This window comes from Oncorhynchus kisutch, linkage group LG5 (genome assembly GCF_002021735.2).
Source record: "Oncorhynchus kisutch isolate 150728-3 linkage group LG5, Okis_V2, whole genome shotgun sequence".
In the NCBI taxonomy this organism is placed as follows: Eukaryota; Metazoa; Chordata; class Actinopteri; order Salmoniformes; family Salmonidae; genus Oncorhynchus; species Oncorhynchus kisutch.
In genome coordinates this window covers 3,610,793-3,630,381 of record NC_034178.2, presented here as the reverse complement: position 1 = coordinate 3,630,381, position 19,589 = coordinate 3,610,793, and the positions used below count along the sequence as shown (strand labels likewise).

Here is a 19,589-nt window from a genome sequence, read left to right as displayed (position 1 = left end):
TACCTACCTCATCCCCATACTGTTTATATTTATTTACTTTTCTGCTCTTTTGCACACCAGTATCTCTACCAGCACATGATCTTTTGATCATTCATCACTCCAGTGTTAATCTGCAAAATTGTAATTATCCGCCTACCTCCTCATGCCTTTTGCACACAATGTATATAGACTCTTTTTTTCTTTCTACTGTGTTATTGACTTGTTTATTGTTTACTCCATGTGTAACTCTGTGTTGTCTGTTCACACTGCTATGCTTTATCTTGGCCAGGTCGCAGTTGTAAATGAGAACTTGTTCTCAACTAGCCTACCTGGTTAAATAAAGCTGAAATAAAAAATAAATAAAAAAGTTAAGAACAAAATCTTATTGACAATGACAGCCTAATGGGGAACAGTGGTTTAACTGCCTTGTTCAGGGGCAGAATGACAGATTTTTACCTTGTCAGCTCGGGGATTTGATCCAGCAACCTTTCAGGTACTGGCCCAACGCTCTAACCACTAGGCTACCTGCTGCCCCAAAACATGTATCAGAAGTTGAATGATGATGTGGCTGGAGACACTTTTTTTCTTAAGTTCAATATCTTGAAAACTTGACTGCTGACATGCAAAACATTTTGGGAGCGTATCAACAGTGGACTAATGAAACAAATACCAAAAGTTTGTTTCTGAATGAAATTCCCCTTTAATGTCATATGCACAAGTACAGTAAAATGCCTTTCTTGCAAGCTCTAAACCACAAAATGCAGTAATCAATATCAATTTAGTGTTAAAAATAACACAAGGTATACCAAAAACACGTGAAATAAGAACACAAGAAGTAAGTAAGCTATACAGGGTCAGTTCCAATACCATATTTACAATGTGCAGGGATACTGGAATGATAGATGTAGATATGTATAGGGGTAAGGTGACTAGGCATCAGGAAATATGATAAACAGAGTAGCAGCAAAGTATATGATGATTGTATGTCAGTGTGTGTGTGTGTAGAGTCAGTATAAATGTGTGTGTATGTTTTGGGCTCCTGAGTGGTGCAGCGGTCTAAGGCACTGCATCTCAGTCCTAGAGGTGTCACTAGAGACCCTGGTTCGATTGCATGCTGCATCACAACTGGCTGTGATTGGGAGTCCCGCAAATGGCCCAGTGTCATTAGGGTTAGGTTTTGGCTGGGGTAGGCCGTCATTGTAAATAAGAATTTGTTCTTAACTCACTTGCCTAGTTAAATCTATATATTTTTAATGTTGTCTGTGTGAGCGAATTAATAGGGATTGGTGCTGGGGATTGATTTTGGGACTGGGTTGCAGAAGAACCTGACACCTCTGAAGACTGACCACTGTATTTGCTGTAGGTATATACAAAGTCACGCTGTGTGAGGGAGGGCAAGGGTTAAAGTTCACGGCTGTCACACGTGTACACACACACACACTCACTCACTCACTCACACACACTCACACACTCACTCACACACATGCACACACATGCCAAGGAGTATTAGGAAAGCCAGTGGGTGGACAGAAGTGCTGGTGAAAGGTCAGGGTTCATGACCCCTGGGGACTGGGGTGAAGGGAGTGTCAGTGGTTGAATGGGACAGGGTGCAAGATGCTGCATTAAGATGCATTTATTTTTACCTCTGTGTGTGGGGGGGACCACATGAATAGTAAACAAAAAACAATTTGACCAACTGGGGACATTTTGTTGGTCCCCACAAGGTCAAATGCTATTTCTAGGGGGTTTATGATTAAGGTTACAATTAGTGGGTAAGAGTGCGGGTTAGGTTTAGGGTTGGAGAAAATAGGATTTTGAATGGGACTGTATTTTTGGTTAGCTGTACAAGACTGTGTGTGTGTGTGTGTGTGTGTGTAACTAAGCATTTCAATGTTAGTCTACACCCGTTGTTTACGAAGAATGTAATGAATAACATTTGATTTGGGTGTTGGTGTGTGTGTGTGTGTGCAACAAGTGTGTGTGTTGGGGACAGGCGCACGGCTGGCAGGTGCCCAAAGCCAAATGGTGGATGTATCGGCTCACGGTCACATCACACACACACAGTCACCCAGACCTCTATTTATACTGGGCCACACAACAGAGTGACTGACCACACATGGCTCTTGTCTTTCTGACCCTTTTTCTCCTTACCTATCTTTAACATGGAATGCATGTGAATAACGTCTCTGTCTGAAGGCTGAAGCCTTAGTACCTCAGTGTGAATAACTGAAAGTGACTGACTGTACAATATTAACAACCCAGACAGGAAACTGAAGGTCAAACCACAGCCTTTTCACTTTGTTTTAGGCAGTAGGTTGATCTTAGATCTGTGCCTAAGGGCACAATGATTTAACCCAGGGACGGGAAGTGATTCGTTTAGGGGTCAGAGTTCAGACTGTCGAACATGGCTCTGAGTGATAAACCTGAGTTTACAGTGTCTCCTGACCCCTCCTGTCTCAGCCTCCAGTATTTATGCTGCAGTAGTTTATGTGTCGGGGGGCTGGGGTCAGTTTGTTATATCTGGAGTACTTCTCCTGTCCTATTCGGTGTCCTGTGTGAATCTAAGTGTGCGTTCTCTAATTCTCTCCTTCTCTCTTTCTTTCTCTCTCTCGGAGGACCTGAGCCCTAGGACCATGCCCCAGGACTACCTGACATGATGACTCCTTGCTGTCCCCAGTCCACCTGGCCATGCTGCTGTTCCAGTTTCAACTGACCTGAGCCCTAGGACCATGCCCCAGGACTACCTGACATGATGACTCCTTGCTGTCCCCAGTCTACCTGGCCATGCTGCTGCTCCAGTTTCAACTTCCACCTGACTGTGCTGCTGCTCTAGTTTCAACTGTTCTGCCTTATTATTATTCGACCATGCTGGTCATTTATGAACATTGAACATCTTGACCATGTTCTGTTATAATCTCCACCCGGCACAGCCAGAAGAGGACTGGCCACCCCACATAGCCTGGTTCCTCTCTAGGTTTCTTCCTAGGTATTGGCCTTTCTAGGGAGTTTTTCCTAGCCACCGTGCTTCTCCACCTGCATTGCTTGCTGTTTGGGGTTTTAGGCTGGGTTTCTGTACAGCACTTTGAGATATCAGCTGATGTACGAAGGGCTATATAAATAAATTTGATTTGATTTGATTTGATATCAGGGATACAGCTATTTTCAACCTAGCTTCCTTTTCCGCTGAAAATCTGGATGTGGGAACTCCGTTCAGGCGTTTCTCTTACGCCTGCTACGTTCGGTTAACTTTATTGTGACTCCTGCCGGTCTGTCATCAAACTGGTTCCCAAACGTTTACTCGCTGTCAGTGACCCAGCCAAAGTCTTTCAGGAACATATTCAGATTTCTGTCAACTAACTCGTTTAAATGTGATTCAAAGGAAAACGTTAATGGCCCACAAGTAGGTCCCTGGCCCACCCACTTCCACTATTACTGTTGAATAGTCATGCGAGCAGATTAAATGAACATGGAAGCAAAGCGCCATCTAGGGTTTATATAGTGAACAGGCGTGTGATGGAGAGGTTTTTTCAAATAGCATTTTATTGGTCACATACACATGCTTGCAGATGTTAATGCGAGAGTAGCGAAATGCTTGTAAAAAAAAATGGGTGCAAAAACCTGTGTTAAGTCATGTGCAGTTCAGCAAACACAAATGCGCACACACACACACAGCATCATATCCCTCCCACACACACAGGAAAAGGAGGTAAGATGTGTGGAAGCGAGGGCTTCAGATAAGTGTTGCTTTCAGCATCTTTGCTCCCTGCATGCTATTCGTTGGTGCCGTGCCAAAACCACCGCCAAGAGGCCTCAGCGATGTAACAGGAAAACAATTGATTACATGATAGCTTTACTCAGAGATGTGAATACAGAGAATGACTCAAATGCGCAATGATGTGAATGGAAACATTTTCAGAACTATTATTATCATCTTGCAATTGTTAGCTATCAGACCTGGGTTCGAATACATATGCATTTTAATTATTTGTATTTGAAATACTTATTTCCTGTGTATTTTAGTATTTTCAAATAATGTTTCCCATCAATGACTATGTGCCTGTAGTTATTTAGTTTTTATTGACAACCACACAGACATCAAGTTAAGGTCACTACTTCAAGAGGAGGTGGATAGATAGGTAGGCTACAACTCAACATAAAAACAATGAAACAGAATTTTGAAAAGGCATTGGAAGAAAAGAACACTGTGTGGGTATTTTTCCCTTCCTTTTCTATTCTTTAGATAACAACATTTTCAATATCTACAACATGTAGACTGCTGGAACTCCTTTCCTTGGATCAGAAAGTATATAGGCGAAACCTGTTTCCAGACTCATTGCCTGGCGGGGTGAGAGCCTTTCTTCCTAGGCTGGGGTAGTGGTGGGGGCTGCTCCTCATCATCATCCATTGGTGTCTGTGGAGGCTTCCCTCGAGCCTGGGCCCTGGGTTGGGGCGCAGCCTGGCTGGAGGCTCTGGCCGTGGGCCTGGGGCCCGTGGAACCAGGTGGGGCCCCACCGGGGGGTCTCTGCCTTTGCTTCTGGCCTTCTGGGTGAGAAGGATGCTTTGTCTGGCCCTCTGAGTGGTAAGGATGCTGGGTCTTGGTCAGGGGGGCTAGTCTCAACTGTCTTTCCTCTGTGAAGGAGAATGAACAGATGAAATGAGGGAGGGAACAAAATAAAGATACTGTAGACACCATAAATGTTTCTGTGCACAGAACACCAACACAATAGCCATAGACATTTGAGCTTTGGTCTGAAGCGATTACCTTCAAAGCGCATCTGGCTCTTGCGTCGGCTGAGGCAACAGCACACCAAGGTGATGATGATGAGGAGTACCAAGCCCCCTCCCCCGGCCAGGATGCCCACCATGGTCCAGAAATCCAAACCAAACAGTGAACGCAGATCACCCGATTTGTAGACAGCTGAGAGGAGGGTGGGGGATGAGGGGTGGAGCAGAGGAGAGACAAATTACATGTTTTACTTTCTTTGTCTTTTTTTATTTGTTGCGCCAACAATCTTAAACATTAGTCACTTTTTTCCTGAAAACAGAAGAAAACAGAGAAAAAGAAAGACAGATTCGCAGAGAATTGCAATTGAGCCCTTCAAAACATACTGTACCATTGCATGTTGGTTTGATGATGTCACTTGTCTCCATGTTGACCTCGTTGACTGCAGAGCAGGTGAAGGTGTCCGGCTCTTTCAGTTGTTTCAGACTGATGATCAAGGTTGGATTTCTTTTCTCATTTAAAGGCTGTCTGTTCTTGCTCCACTTGAAAGTCACTCCCTCAGTGTTGGTCAAGAAACAGGTAAAGGTGATGTCCTTATCAGAACAGGTGAATTGCACTGAGGGCTTGGAGACTTTTTCTGGAGAGAAACAAAATGGCCACCATCAGTTTTTTTTATTTTACCTTTATTTAACCAGGCAAGTCAGTTAAGAACACATTCTTATTTTCAATGACGGCCTGGGAACAGTGGGTTAACTGCCTGTTCAGGGGCAGAACAACAGATTGGTACCGTGTCAGCTCGGGGGTTTGAACTCACAACCTTCCGGTTACTAGTCCAACACTCTAACCACTAGGCTACCCTGCCGCCCCAGTGTCTCTAAAGGAGAGGATACGGTACTTGTATGGTTGGAAAGAAAGAGAGAAAGAGACTTACCCTTCATACACAGTCTGAAGGACTCTTCTTTGATGCTTTTCCCATCACTGTTGAACACCTCTGCTTTGTAAGTACCTTCGTTTGCTGACACCAGGCCTTTGAGTTGGAGAGACCCATCATCTAAGATGTCCTCAGGCTTGCCTGGTTTGAACTTTCCATTCTTTCTTTTTAATATAACTTTTTCATTGTGTTTCCAGGTTATTTCTTTCGAACTCAAGTCAGTGTATTTCAGAGGGATGGAGAAGAAAGATCCATGTTGGAAATAATAATTGCATGAATCTGTGATAGAAGAGAAGAAAAGAGATCAGAATAATTATCTGTTGTTGCTGACGGAAACATACTTTTATTATGTTTTGTGGTCAATAAAGAGATAGAAAATGTGATCTAATTCAAATCTTATTATTGACATTTTTGGTCAAGCATGTATTTACAGTATAAATGACCAATTATGCATGCTACATTTCAAAGTAAAATAAGTTAATTTCAAGTACAATTGTCCATTGTTAGTTTCTCATCATTTGTCAGTTAGGACAACTACTAGGCAAATATGCTCTAAAACAGCTTCTACCAAGTGTTTTTTTAACTTGGATCAAATTCAAATAATGCTACTGTTTGAAAATATGTGTTCAACTGGTTGGGTTAGCCACAGTAACCCAGATCATTCTATTAAATCTTCCTGTTTTTGTGTACTGGGTGTTTGAAACAGAACATGTCTAAAACCACAACTGTCTGAAAGGCAACAGATACTACAACAGGACCTCTTCAAAACAAATGGCCGATCTGGGGACAATCTCATAGACACAGATGGTCAGATTCTCCTTCTCCTTGAGTAAATAGGATGTTAATCTTGGTCAAATGACCGATATCTTATACATTTATATATCAATGGTAATTGAAGTCAAATAAATTACATTGGCATGGAAAAAAACACTTAAGTAAAGAAATAAGTATTGTCCCACATAATGATCTTAAAATATCTAAATAGCATTTACAAAATCCATACAAATCATTCTAATAATGAGATAAAATTGCAATATCAAATCATGCAAAGGAAGTTGTTAAAAAAATAGATGACATTGTTACATTTACAAGAGAACACAGAGGCACCACAGAAGAGACATTTGATTTTCAAAGTCATTTTTCATGCCCATGTCATTGTTCATTTTCTCCCTAACATTGCTCAAATCAATTGTGATCAAATGTACAGATTCAATAGCAATCCATGAATGTGACCATCAATGGATAAGACTTTTTTATTTACCAGATTGACCCTATTTGATGATCATTTAAATGAAAAGCGTGCTATTTAAAATCAATAGACATCCTCTTCTCAAATAACTGATCAAACAATTACTCATCTTTTTTTTACTGTAAAAACAAACAGACTAAACAAAACATCCTCAACCAATCCACAGGCTTGTGGGGGATAGAAGGAGAGAGTCTTACCTGCTGAAAGAGAGAGAAATCCATGAAGGACAAGGAATGCCAGTGGTAATGTACAGACCATTGTGTTGTTACTACATGTACTGTGAGAAAAATGTACAGGTTTCAGTTTAGTTGTCAGACTCTTTCCTGGGTCTCACTGTGTGTGTCTCAGAAGACGAAATTAACCAACCAGCAGGCCCTGTATGGATCTACTCCCTCAGCAGTGCAGAGATGCCATATCTTAAAATAAGCTTCAAACAAACTCTTCATCTTCTCATCAGTATCAACACAGGCATTTTCTCAGGCACATCCTAAACGTAACAAAATGTTCTTATAAAATTCCTGCCAAAATAGACATCTAGGCTACATTCATTGTGTGGCATTAAATGCCACAAAACTAAATATTAGGACATTCTCATAAATTATGATGTAAGAAAAATAAGTACATTAGTCATATAAGTTGACTTATGATACTGGTTTCAGATCAGCTTTTCCTAGCTCAACCTATACGCTAGGTCACCGTACAAAACGGACCCTGGGTCTGTGCTTAAGGGTGGCAAGCTCATACACTGTAGTCACTTACCAATTCAAAACTGAGCCCTATATACCTGCTCAGAGTAGATCTGAAAGGATTGGACAAATGAAAGCAATATGGCAGAACGTGTTGATATCTTTCCTTTCCTCAATCTACCAGAAGTACCCAGGTGTAGGTAACTGGGCTTGAATTGGAATAGGGCAAGCCAGTGAACGACAGTTTTCATGGATTGTAGAACTATGCTGACATCTAGTGCTACTTGCATCACGTGCACTTTGGGAATTCCAATTGCCTTTTGTCAACTTGAAACAGTCAGTTTACCGGTAGTTTTAGTCAGCCTATGCTACGAGAGAATTTACACCTTGCGGGTGTGATGAGATCCGGTGGAATACGACGATACGAACGCTTATTTCAGCGAGCGCTTCGTAAACCACCCCATAGCGGGCAGAGCCAGGCATGTTGGACGGGGACGAATTTTAATACAAAAAGCCTATAATGTTACAGTCGGTCCGCCATGGTTCTGTGTAACTAATATATTTTAGACCAGTGTATTTTAGTTAATTTCGTTTGACTTAATACGTAAAATATATTTGAGTAGTAAACAGGGAAACAACGAGTCCCAGACAGTTCACAATAGACCATGCCATCGTTTACTACCTTAATTATTGGAGTCATCTAGTTACCTGGTTATACGATGAGCTCGTTGACAAAACAGACCATAGTGGGACTTTTTACACGAAGATGTATTTGTCTAAGGCCCGCGGTGGGTCTGTAAACTATGCGATTGTATTGGAGAAAGGTTTATAGCGTTGAATGTCACCTATTCATTTACTGTTATAGTATTTCAAAGTGACAGCCATGGAAACTAAGTGTACTCACTTTGATAGAACATGCTGTTTTTTCTGCCCCGCTGTGGCGTTGTTTGCCTGAATTATTCAAATTTCCTGGTGACCACAACAAAACTACTTATTGTTTTCAAATAGTTTTCTGCCTGAGCGTGGCACTGTTTACTGCAATTTTCTGTATTGTCTTTTAATCAGAACAAAACGTTTTTTTTTTTTTTAACTCAACTAGAGATTGAAATAAATGGTGTTTATTTAAAAAGATGCGCTAGGCTGACATGGACTGTTTCCTCACCTGACATGGACGGTTTCCTCATGATGGTTGTTGGTTATTTACCAGGAAACAAGTCTAAAACGAAACAAGGAATGAAGCCATAGACTCCTTATTTTACTCAACTAGATAGTGTTACTTTGAAAAGATTGGCCTGGCTGACATGACAAATACATTAACCTCTAAAGATTATCTACAGACACAGAGGATGATTATATTTCTACACATCTCTTTATGTTATTTGTTATTGTTGTTATTATTATTATGTTATCTATATATTTTTTTTCTTTTTCTTGGGCCTCTATAACTATATCTATTGTTTTTTTTTGCGAATTGGATTCATCCCTTCTACCACACGGAACCCCACTAATCCTACCGACGGAAATGCACGAGGTGGCTAATAACAGACCTCCATCCTATGCTAGCTTGCTACCGATGGGCCGGCTAGCTGTCTAAATCGCGTGACCCCAATCAACCTCACTACTCACTGGACCCTTTTGATCACTCGACTAAGCATGCCTCTCCTTAATTTCAATATGCATTGTCCATTGCCATTCTGGTTAGTGTTTATTGGCTTATTTCACTGTAGAGCCTCTAGTCCTGCTCACTATACCTTATCCAACCTTTCAGTTCCACCACCCACACATGCGATGACATCACCTGGCTTAAATGATGTTTCTAGAGACAATATCTCTCTTATCATCACTCAATGCCTAGGTTTACCTCCACTGTATTCACATCCTACCATACCTTTGTCTGTACATTATACCTTGAAGCTATTTTATCACCCCAGAAACCTCCTTTTGCTCTCTGTTCCAGACGTTCTAGACGACCAATTCTTATTGCTTTTAGACGTACCCTTATCCTACTCCGCCTCTGTTCCTCTGGCGATGTAGAGGTGAATCCAGGCCCTGCAGTGTCTAACTCCACTCCTATTCCCCAGGCACTCTCTTTTGATGACTTCTGTAACCGCAATAGCCTTGGTTTCATGCATGTTAACATTAGAAGCCTCCTCCCTAAATTTGTTTTATTCACTGCTTTAGCACTCTGCCAACCTGGATATTCTAGCTGTGTCTGAATCCTGGCTTAGGAAGACCACCAAAAATTCTGAAATGTTCATCCCAAACTACAACATTTTCAGACAAGATAGAACTGCCATCTACTGCAAAGATAGCCTGCAGAGTTCTGTCCTACTATCCAGGTCTGTATCCAAACCATTTGAATTTCTACTTTTAAAAATCCACCTCTCTAAAAACAAGTCTCTCACCGTTGCCGCCTGCTATAGGCCCCCAGCTGTGCTCTGGACACCATATGTGAACTGATTGCCCCCCATCTATCTTCAGAGCTCGTGCTGCTAGGCGACCTAAACTGGAACATGCTTAACACCCCAGCTTGATGCCCTCAATCTCACACAAATTATCAATGAACCTACCAGGTACCTCCCCAAAGCCTTAAACACGGGCACCCTCATAGATCTCATCCTAACCAACTTGCCCTCTAAATACACCTCTGCTGTCTTCAACCAAGATCTCAGCGATCACTGCCTCATTGCCTTCATCCGTAATGGGTCAGCGGTCAAACGACCTCCAATCATCACCGTCAAACGCTCCCTGAAACACTTCAGCGAGCAGGCCTTTCTAATCGACCTGGCCGGGGTATCCTGGAAGGATAGTAGAGGATTCCTGGTAATTTTTTTAAAATGCCTTCCTAACCATCTTAAATAAGCATGCCCCATTCAAGAAATTTAGAACCAGGAACAGATATAGCCCTTGGTTCTCCCCAGACCTGACTGCCCTTAACCAACACAAAAACATCCTATGGCGTTCTGCATTAGCATCGAACAGCCCCCGTGATATGCAGCTGTTCAGGGAAGCTAGAAACCATTATACACAGGCAGTTAGAAAAGCCAAGGCTAGCTTTTTCAAGCAGAAATTTGCTTCCTGCAACACTAACTCAAAAAAGTTCTGGGACACTGTAAAGTCCATGGAGAATAAGAACACCTCCTCCCAGCTGCCTACTGCACTGAAGATCGGAAACACTGTCACCACTGATAAATCCACTATAATTGAGAATTTCAATAAGCATTTTTCTACGGCTGGCCATGCTTTCCACCTGGCTACTCCCGGTCAACAGCACTGCACCCCCCACAGCAACTCGCCCAAGCCTTCCCCATTTCTCCTTCTCCCAAATCCTGTCAGCTGATGTTCTGAAAGAGCTGCAAAATCTGGACCCCTACAAATCAGCCGGATTAGACAATCTGGACCCTTTCTAACATTATCTGCCGAAATTGTTGCCACCCCTATTACTAGCCTGTTCAACCTCTCTTTTGTGTCATCTGAGATTCCCAAAGATTGGAAAGCAGCTGCGGTCATCCCCCTCTTCAAAGGGGGGGACACTCTTGACCCAAACTGCTACAGACCTATATCTATCCTACCCTGCCTTTCTAAGGTCTTTGAAAGCCAAGTCAACAAACAGATTACCGACCATTTTGAATCTCACCATACCTTCTCTGCTATGCAATCTGGTGGTCATGGGTGCACCTCAGCCACGCTCAAGGTCCTAAACGATATCTTAACTGCCATTGAGAAGAAACATTACTGTGCAGCCGTATTCATTGATCTGGCCAAGGCTTTTGACTCTGTCAATCACCACATCCTCATCGGCAGACTCGACAGCCTTGGTTTCTCAAATGATTGCCTCGCCTGGTTCACCAACTACTTCTCTGATAGAGTTCAGTGTGTCAAATCGGAGGGTCTGCTGTCCGGACCTCTGGCAGTCTCTATGGGGGTGCCACAGGGTTCAATTCTTGGACCGACTCTCTTCTCTGTATACATCAATGATGTCGCTCTTGCTGCTGGTGAGTCTCTGATCCACCTCTACGCAGACGACACCATTCTGTATACTTCTGGCCCTTCTTTGGACACTGTGTTAACAACCCTCCAGGCAAGCTTCAATGCCATACAACTCTCCTTCCGTGGACTCCAATTGCTCTTAAATACAAGTAAAACTAAATGCATGCTCTTCAACCGATCGCTGCCTGCACCTGCCCGCCTGTCCAACATCACTACTCTGGATGGCTCTGACTTAGAATACGTGGACAACTACAAATACCTAGGTGTCTGGTTAGACTGTAAACTCTCCTTCCAGACCCATATCAAACATCTCCAATCCAAAGTTACATCTAGAATTGCTTAAACACTCCTATAACAGTAAGTCTCACTTAGCAATGTCATGTACTTGAACGGTCAGGCCAGAGGGGGACTTTGCTATGTTTCCTATGTTTCAGATTAAAAGCACCCCAGCTGCCAAGTGGGCCCCAACTGACTGGTTCTGACACTTTTACTGTTTTTTTTCTCCACCAAACAAATGAGCCATTGATTCAACACCTTTTATATGGCATTATATTTGCTAAACACTTAAACAAAAATGGCTTTTAACTGGGTGATGGAAATGTCTCTGGTGGATATGGAGGCCAAATGACTAAGTCAATCCTTTCTATTCAATAGTATGTTTTAAAATACTTTTTACATCAGCAGTTGTCACAAAATGCTTTCAAGATACTATATCTTGCCTAAAACCAGTCAAATAAAGCAATGCAGAGTGAATGCCTAGAAAACTGCATGTTCTGGCCAGACTCATCTCTTCAAAGAAAACACCATTTAATTCTATATCTATTTGAGCAAAATAAGTAGTTGTTGTGATCACCAGGACATCCTAATAAATGAGGTAAAGAACGCCACAGGCAGAAAAATCGACATGTTATATCACTAAGTGAGTACAATTCGTTTCCTTGGCTGCTACTTATAAATACCATAACAGTAAAATAATTGATGACATTCGCTGCTATAAACCTTTCTCCAATATAACTGCATAGTTTACACAGACCCACCGCGGACCTTTCTCAAAATAAATCTCCCATGGTCTGTTTTGTCAAAGAGCTCATCATATTCCAAACGCTGGTGGTAATTAGATGATCCCAATAATTAAGGTAGGAAACGATTGTATGTTCTATTGCGAAATGTCTGGGTCTTGATCGTTGTTTCCCTGTTTACTACTCAAAGATATTTTGCTTATTAAGTCAAACGAAATTAACTGCAATACACTGATCTCAAACATATTAGCATAACTAGGCTACACAGAACCATTGCGGACCCACAGTAAAATGAGTATTTTTATCGTGTAAAACATGTCCCGGTCCAACATGCCTAGCTCTGCCCACTGGGGCGTGGCTTACGGAGCGCTCTCTGAAATAAGCGCTCGTATCTCGATTCTGCCAGATCGAGTTATCACACAGGTATTCATAATAATAATCACCCTCATCGGCAACATCTCCGAATTTTAATTATTTCCTTGACCTCGGATGACTTCAAACCGTAAGAAGGTAATCGTGGTCGACTACATTGGATGTGAGTATGAACAAACACACGACACACCCATAATAGTCCTCAAAATAATTTCACTTTCATATAGATCGCACTTGCGTTCCATTGGCTGACCGCTGATCACCTCTTCACTTCCTCTCCTGTCCTAGAAAAATCGGATTGCCCTTGCAATATAATATGGTATTGGTTGCTGTTAGTCTAATTCTACACCCCGGAACGTTTGCTAACTATTTTTTTTTTTTTTTATGAAAATTGATTTTGTATGCTCCAACTGAATTTAGGATCACTACTAGAGTGCGATGAATTTAGCTTTAGATTCCGACTTCTCCTCAATTCCTCAACAGAACATGGCATGATATAAATGTCATATCAGCTGACGATGGCGAACAAGTTGCACCCCTTGTTTTCCCTGTTCCGTTCTGTTTTCCCAAAAATATTTAACGTCTATTAACGTAATATTTAACCGTCTGAAAACGGTCCCTTAGTGCGTGGATAAACCCCTCCCCGCAAAAAAAGTATTATTACTACCTGGGTGATAATTGCTTGTTTGCTCTATAACCTGTTAATTCATCTGCCTTGTGACCGTGATATACAGGCCTAAAGGCCGAGACAATAAGACAGTGACAGAATAAATTCAAAGACACCTTTTTTTTTAAATCACAAAACCAGATGGCAACCTCTGTCCAGTAAAGTCCACAAAGAATATTGCATGTAAATCCCCCCCAAAAAACGTTGGTCACATACACACATTTGCTTCGATGAATACACGCCACTGCTTAAAGTGCAATTAAAATGTAGTGTTAACTGAAACTTAAATAGCTTTGTAACCACATGAAATAAAACTCAACCCAACTGAAATACATTCAGGGACCTCTACTCTCCCATCCAAATAATTGAATATCATTATACGTAATTAAAGAAATAAAATAATAATAATATTGCTTATAACTTCAATAGCTTCCACCCCATATAACTTGCAATAATACAACCAATTTATTGGTTCAGGGAATTCGTCTGTACAATCTACTTTTCCCCAAAATTATATGATAATTTCTATGGCTTATTCTCTGTGTCGTCACAGATAAGGGACCGTCTTAAAAGTGCAATTCAAACCTTGTGTTAACAGAAATACTTCAATAGCTAGGTTACCACATGATTTAGAAATATTATAAATATTTATCTTATTTTTTTTACTTTGGCTGTTTCCAATTAATAAAATGTTTTAATATGTAAAAACAAAAACAAAACTTCCTTAAAACGTAAATAGCTTCAACCCCATATCACTTGCATGAATACAACCAACTGTTATTGATTCAGGGACCTGGTCTGTACAATCTATGGAAATTACATTTGTAATTTTGAACTTTGCCTATTTTCATTTAAGTTAATATCATATGCCAAATATACTTCCTTAAAACATCAATAGCTTCCGCCGTATATCACTTGCATGAAAACAACTGTTATTGGTTCAGGGACCTCGTCTGTACAATCTACAACAATTACTTTTGTGTGTTTTGACTTTGGCTATTTTAAATTACATTTATTTAACTACATGTCAAACATACATGCTTTGAACTTTAATAACTTCCACACCATATCACTTGCATGAAAACAACCAATTGTTATTGGTTTAGGGACCTCTTCCCTCGCATTGTAAGGGTGTTTAACTGGCGGCAGAGAAGTGAGATGCAGGAGAGAGATAACTGTTTCCAACGGCGCAGTTTATTTACCAAAACCCACCAGAAAACATAATAATAAAAATCAATGGGTAACATAACCCAACGCGCACACCAGTACAGACGTACACATACACTTACAATAAACAAGGACATGAGGGGAAACAAAGGGTTAAATACACACCATGTAATTAATGGGATTGGAACCAGGTGTGATGGAAGACAAGACAAAACCAATGGAAATTAAAAATGGATCAGCGATGGCTAGAAGGTCTGTGACGTCGACCACCGAACACCGCCCGACCAAGGAGAGGGAACAACTTCGGCGGAAGTCATGCCGTGACACCCATCTACGGCAATTACTTAAAAAAACATGTTTTTACTTTGGCTATTTTAAATGAATTTTATTATATGTAAAACATACTTGCTAAAAACTTCAATAGAGTCCACCCCATATCACTTGCATAAATACAATCAACTGTTATTGACTGAGAGGACATGTCTGTACGATCTACAGCAATTCCTTTAATTTTTTGACACCGGCTATTTGTTCTATAAATTGAAATGTACTTTACATTAAACATACTTCCTTAAAACTTCAGTAGCTTGCACCCAATATGACATGAATGAATACAACCAACTGTTATTGCTTCAGGGACCTCTTCCCTCCAATCCACGATCCTAACTCACGTCCAGTCTTTCAGGTCTGCATCAGCCCATGGCGCCACCCAGGCCCATTCCCAGGGGGCAACCAGACTCCTTTCCCAGGTTACCCTAACCTTGGAAAGCTAGCAGTCCTCCAGAACCTTCCCCCATGGCTAGTGAGCTAGTACATACAGAGGCTAGTAGACCTCCCCCAGAATCTTCAGCAGCCAGTGGGCCAGAACCCCTGGACGCTAGCGGACTTCAGTCAGAACCTTTTCTAGTGGCCAGAGAGCCTGTTCCAGATCCAGTTCCTGTGGCCATTGTTATAAAAGGAAAATACATTCATATATTCACTGTCAAAACTATTTGGGGGGTGGGGGGTACATGAAAACCAGGGGCAGCATGTAGCCTGGGACCAGGGATGTTGTGGCATACATGCAGCTTTTTGCTCCTTGTGTGCTGTGAAATGGCCCTGGGGCTCCAGTAGGGCTGGGCAGTCTCTGGTCCTGTAGTTATTGGAGGTGGTCCGCTCTAAAGCAGTGTCTTTCAGTGCTTTTGCAAATATCACGATTCCATTCTTGCTGGGGTGCACATGGTCATAAAAGTGATGGGGCTGGATGTCATGATGGCAGTGTGGAACAGACTCCTCTCCTATCTTCATGTGTAGAGTCCAGGCCCCAACGAATTGAGCCTGTTCTGAGGGCAAAAGGGGGTGCAACTCATTAGGAAGGTGTTCTTACTGTTTTGTACACGCAGTGTGTATGTATGTGTATATATATACACACAGTTGAAGTCGGAAGTTTACATACACCATAGCCAAATACATTTAAACTCAGTTTTTCACAATTACTGACATTTAATCCAAGTAAAAAGTCACTGTCTTAGGTCAGTTAGGATCACCACTTCATTTTAAGAATGTGAAATGTCAGAACAATAATAGAGAGTGATTTATTTCAGCTTGTATTTCTTTCATCACATTCCCAGTGGGTCAGAAGTTTACAAACTCAATTAGTATTTGGTAGCATTGCCTTTAAATAGTTTAACTTGGTTCAAACGTTTCGGGTAGCCTTCCACAAGCTTCCCACAATAAGTTGGGTGAATTTTGGCCCATTCCTCCTGACAGAGCTGGTGTAACTGAGTCAGGTTTGTAGGCCACCATGCTCGCACACACTTTTTCAGTTCTGCCCACAAATTTTCTATAGGATTCAGGTCAGGGCTTTGTGATGGCCACTCCAATACCTTGACTTTGTTGTCCTTAAGCCATTTTCCACAACATTGGAAGTATGCTTGAGGTAATTGTCCATTTGGAAGACCCATTTGCGACCAAGCTTTAACTTCCTACCTGATGTCTTGAGATGTTGCTTCAATTTATGGAATATATATGGGGCATAGCCTAGTGGTTAGAACATTGAACTAGTAACCGAAAGGTTGCAAGATCGAATCCCAGAGCTGACAAGGTACAAATATGTTGTTCTGCCCCTGCACAAGGCAGTTAACCCACTGTTCCTAGGCCTTCATTGAAAATAAGAATTTGTTCTTAACTGACTTGCCTAGTTAAATAAAGGTTAAAATACATATCCACATTTTCCCATCTATTTTGTGAAGTGCACCAATCCCTCCTGCAACAAAACACCCCTACAACATGATGCTGCCACCCCCATGCTTCACGGTTGGGATGGTGTTCTTCGGCTTGCAAGCCTCCCCCTTTTCCTCCAAACATAACGATGGTCATTAGGGCCAAACAGTTCTATTTTTGTTTCATCAGACCAGAGGACATTACTCCAAAAAGTATGATCTTTGTCCCCATGTGCAGTTGCAAACCGTAGTCTGGCTTTTTTATGACGATTTTGGAGCAGTGGCTTCTTCCTTGCTGAGTGGCCTTTCAGGTTATGTCGAATATAGGACTCGTTTTACTGTGGATATAGATACTTTGTACCCGTTTCCTCCAGCATCTTCACAAGGTCTTTGCTGTTGTTCTGGTATTGTTTTGCACTTTTTGCACCAATGTACGTTCATCTCTAGGAGACAGAACGCATCTCCTTCCTGAGCGGTATGACGGCTGCATGGTCCCATGGTGTTTATACTTGCGTACTATTGTTTGTACAGATGAACGTGGTGTCTTCAGGCATTTAGAAATTGCTCCAAAGCATGAACCAGACTTGTGGAGGTCTACAATTTTTCCTGAGGTCTTGGCTGATATCTTTTGATTTTCCCATGATGTCAAGCAAAGAGGCACTGAGTTTGAAGCTAGGCCTTGAAATACATCCACAGGTACACCTCCAATTGACTCAAATGTCAATTAGCCTATCATAAGCTTCTAAAGCTATGACATAATTTTCTGGAATTTTCCAAGCTGTTTAAATGATTTGTCATGCACAAAGTAGATGTCCTAACCGACTTGCCAAAACTATAGTTTGTTAACCAGAAATTTGTGGAGTGGTTGAAAAACAAGTTTTAATGACTCCAACCTAAGTGTATGTAAACTTCCGACTTCAACTGTATCTACTCCCTCAGCAGTCCAGAGATGCCATATCTTGAAATAAGCTTCAAACAAACTCTTCAACTTCTCATCCGTATCAACACAGGCATTTTCTCAGGCATATTCTAAACACAACCTTTTTTTTAAACAAAACGATCTTATAAAATGTATGTCAAAATAGACATCCAGGTCACATTCATTGTGTGTCATTAAATGTCACAACTCCATATTTGGGCATTCTCATAAATGATGTAAAAAAAGAAAAGAGAAAAACAAAGGATATTACTAAAAGTTTATTTATGATACTGGTTTCAGATCAGCTTTTCTTTTCTCAATCTAACGCTATGTCATCATACAAAACTAACCCTGGGTCTGTACTTAGAGGAGTGGCAAGCTCATACACTGTAATCACTTACCAATTCCAAACTGAGCCCTATATACCTAATGGGGAGCACATCTGAAAGGATTGAACAAGTGAAAGCAATATGGCAGAATGTGTTGTACTTCTGGTGGATAGAGGAAAAGAAAGACCCAAGAGTAGGTGATTGGTCTTGAATCTGAATGGAGCAAGCCAGTGAACTAGTTTTCATGGATTGTAGAACTATACTTACATCTAGTGTTCAATAAAGTTAGTTGCATCACCTGTACTTTGGAAATTCCAATTGCCTTCCCCCCCAAACTGCATATTATTGTACGTTTTTCTAATTTTAATCAGTCAAAGAGAGAATTTACATCCAAATGTCCTTTCCTTGATCTAGGATGACTTCCGCAGGCCACCGTGGTCGACTACACTCCATGTGAGCATGTGAGGCCTCGAAAGAAGAACACTTTCACATGGATCGCACCTGCGGGTAATGACTGACCAAGGAATTTCAACTCCCAGTATAATAGGCCTAGTCACTATATTCTGTTGCATTTATGGCGGACAATTCGTCAATGGTAAGTGGATGTATTTCTCCGGGCTAGTAGACCATTTATAAATCGAGACACAATTAAAGAAAGCTGAGATTTCAGTCTAGTGAGACCAAGTGTTTGTACGCAATCATCCATGATCGACACTCCTTCACAACTCTCCTGTCCTAGGAATACATTTGGCTCAATACCAAATGTATGTATATATATATATATATATATATATATATATATAGCCTTTTTCTATTACTTTTGCTTACGAATGTATTTTCTTTTGTTGACATAAAAGGTTATTCAGAATACCAGTGGTGGAAAAAGTACATAATTGTCATACTTGAGTAAAAGAAAAGATACCTTAGTAGAAAATTGCACAAATGAAAGTGAGTCACCCAGTAAAATACTACTTGAGTAAAAGTCTAAAAGTATTTGGTTTTAAATATATTTAAGTATCAAAAGTAAAAGTGTAAATCATTTCACATTCCTTATATTAAAGGAAGCATTTGTGTTTGGCCAGGGGAACACTTCAACACTCAGACATCATTTACAAAGGAAGAATTTGTGTTAAGTGAGCCAGATCAGAGGCAGTAGGGATGACCAGAGATGTTCTCTTGATGTGTTTGAATTGGACCATTTTCCTGTCTGCTAAGCATTCCAAATGTAACGAGTACTTTTGGGTGTCAGGGAAAATGTATGGTGTAATTGTTACATTTTCTTTAGGAATGTAGTGGAGTAAAAGTTGTCAAAATATTAATAGTAAAGTACAGATACCCCCCCAAAATTACTTAAGTA

At 41.1% G+C, this 19,589-nt stretch overlaps 1 protein-coding gene across 1 annotated transcript; it reads right to left on the bottom strand.

Annotated features, from left to right (window-relative positions):
• Nucleotides 1-3,687: 3,687 nt before the first annotated feature.
• Nucleotides 3,688-7,244, bottom strand: LOC109890081 (T-cell surface antigen CD2-like). The gene is made up of 5 exons (XM_031824108.1): nucleotides 7,080-7,244; nucleotides 5,634-5,912; nucleotides 5,094-5,339; nucleotides 4,742-4,897; nucleotides 3,688-4,608 (listed from the first exon to the last, which is right to left on the bottom strand). Exons 1-5 carry the CDS (start codon nucleotides 7,138-7,140, stop codon nucleotides 4,310-4,312), a joined length of 1,041 nt encoding a protein of 346 aa, XP_031679968.1. The 5' UTR covers nucleotides 7,141-7,244; the 3' UTR covers nucleotides 3,688-4,309.
• Nucleotides 7,245-19,589: the final 12,345 nt, after the last annotated feature.

Coding starts and splice junctions, on each gene's coding strand:
- LOC109890081 (XM_031824108.1), bottom strand. CDS start 7,140: ATGGTCTGTACATTACCACTGGCATTCCTTGTCCTTCATGGATTTCTC. Junction 5,913..7,079: donor ATTTCTCTCTCTTTCAGCAG/GTAAGACTCTCT, acceptor CTTCTATCACAG/ATTCATGCAATTATTATTTC. Junction 4,609..4,741: donor GAGCCAGATGCGCTTTGAAG/GTAATCGCTTCA, acceptor TCTCCTTCACAG/AGGAAAGACAGTTGAGACTA.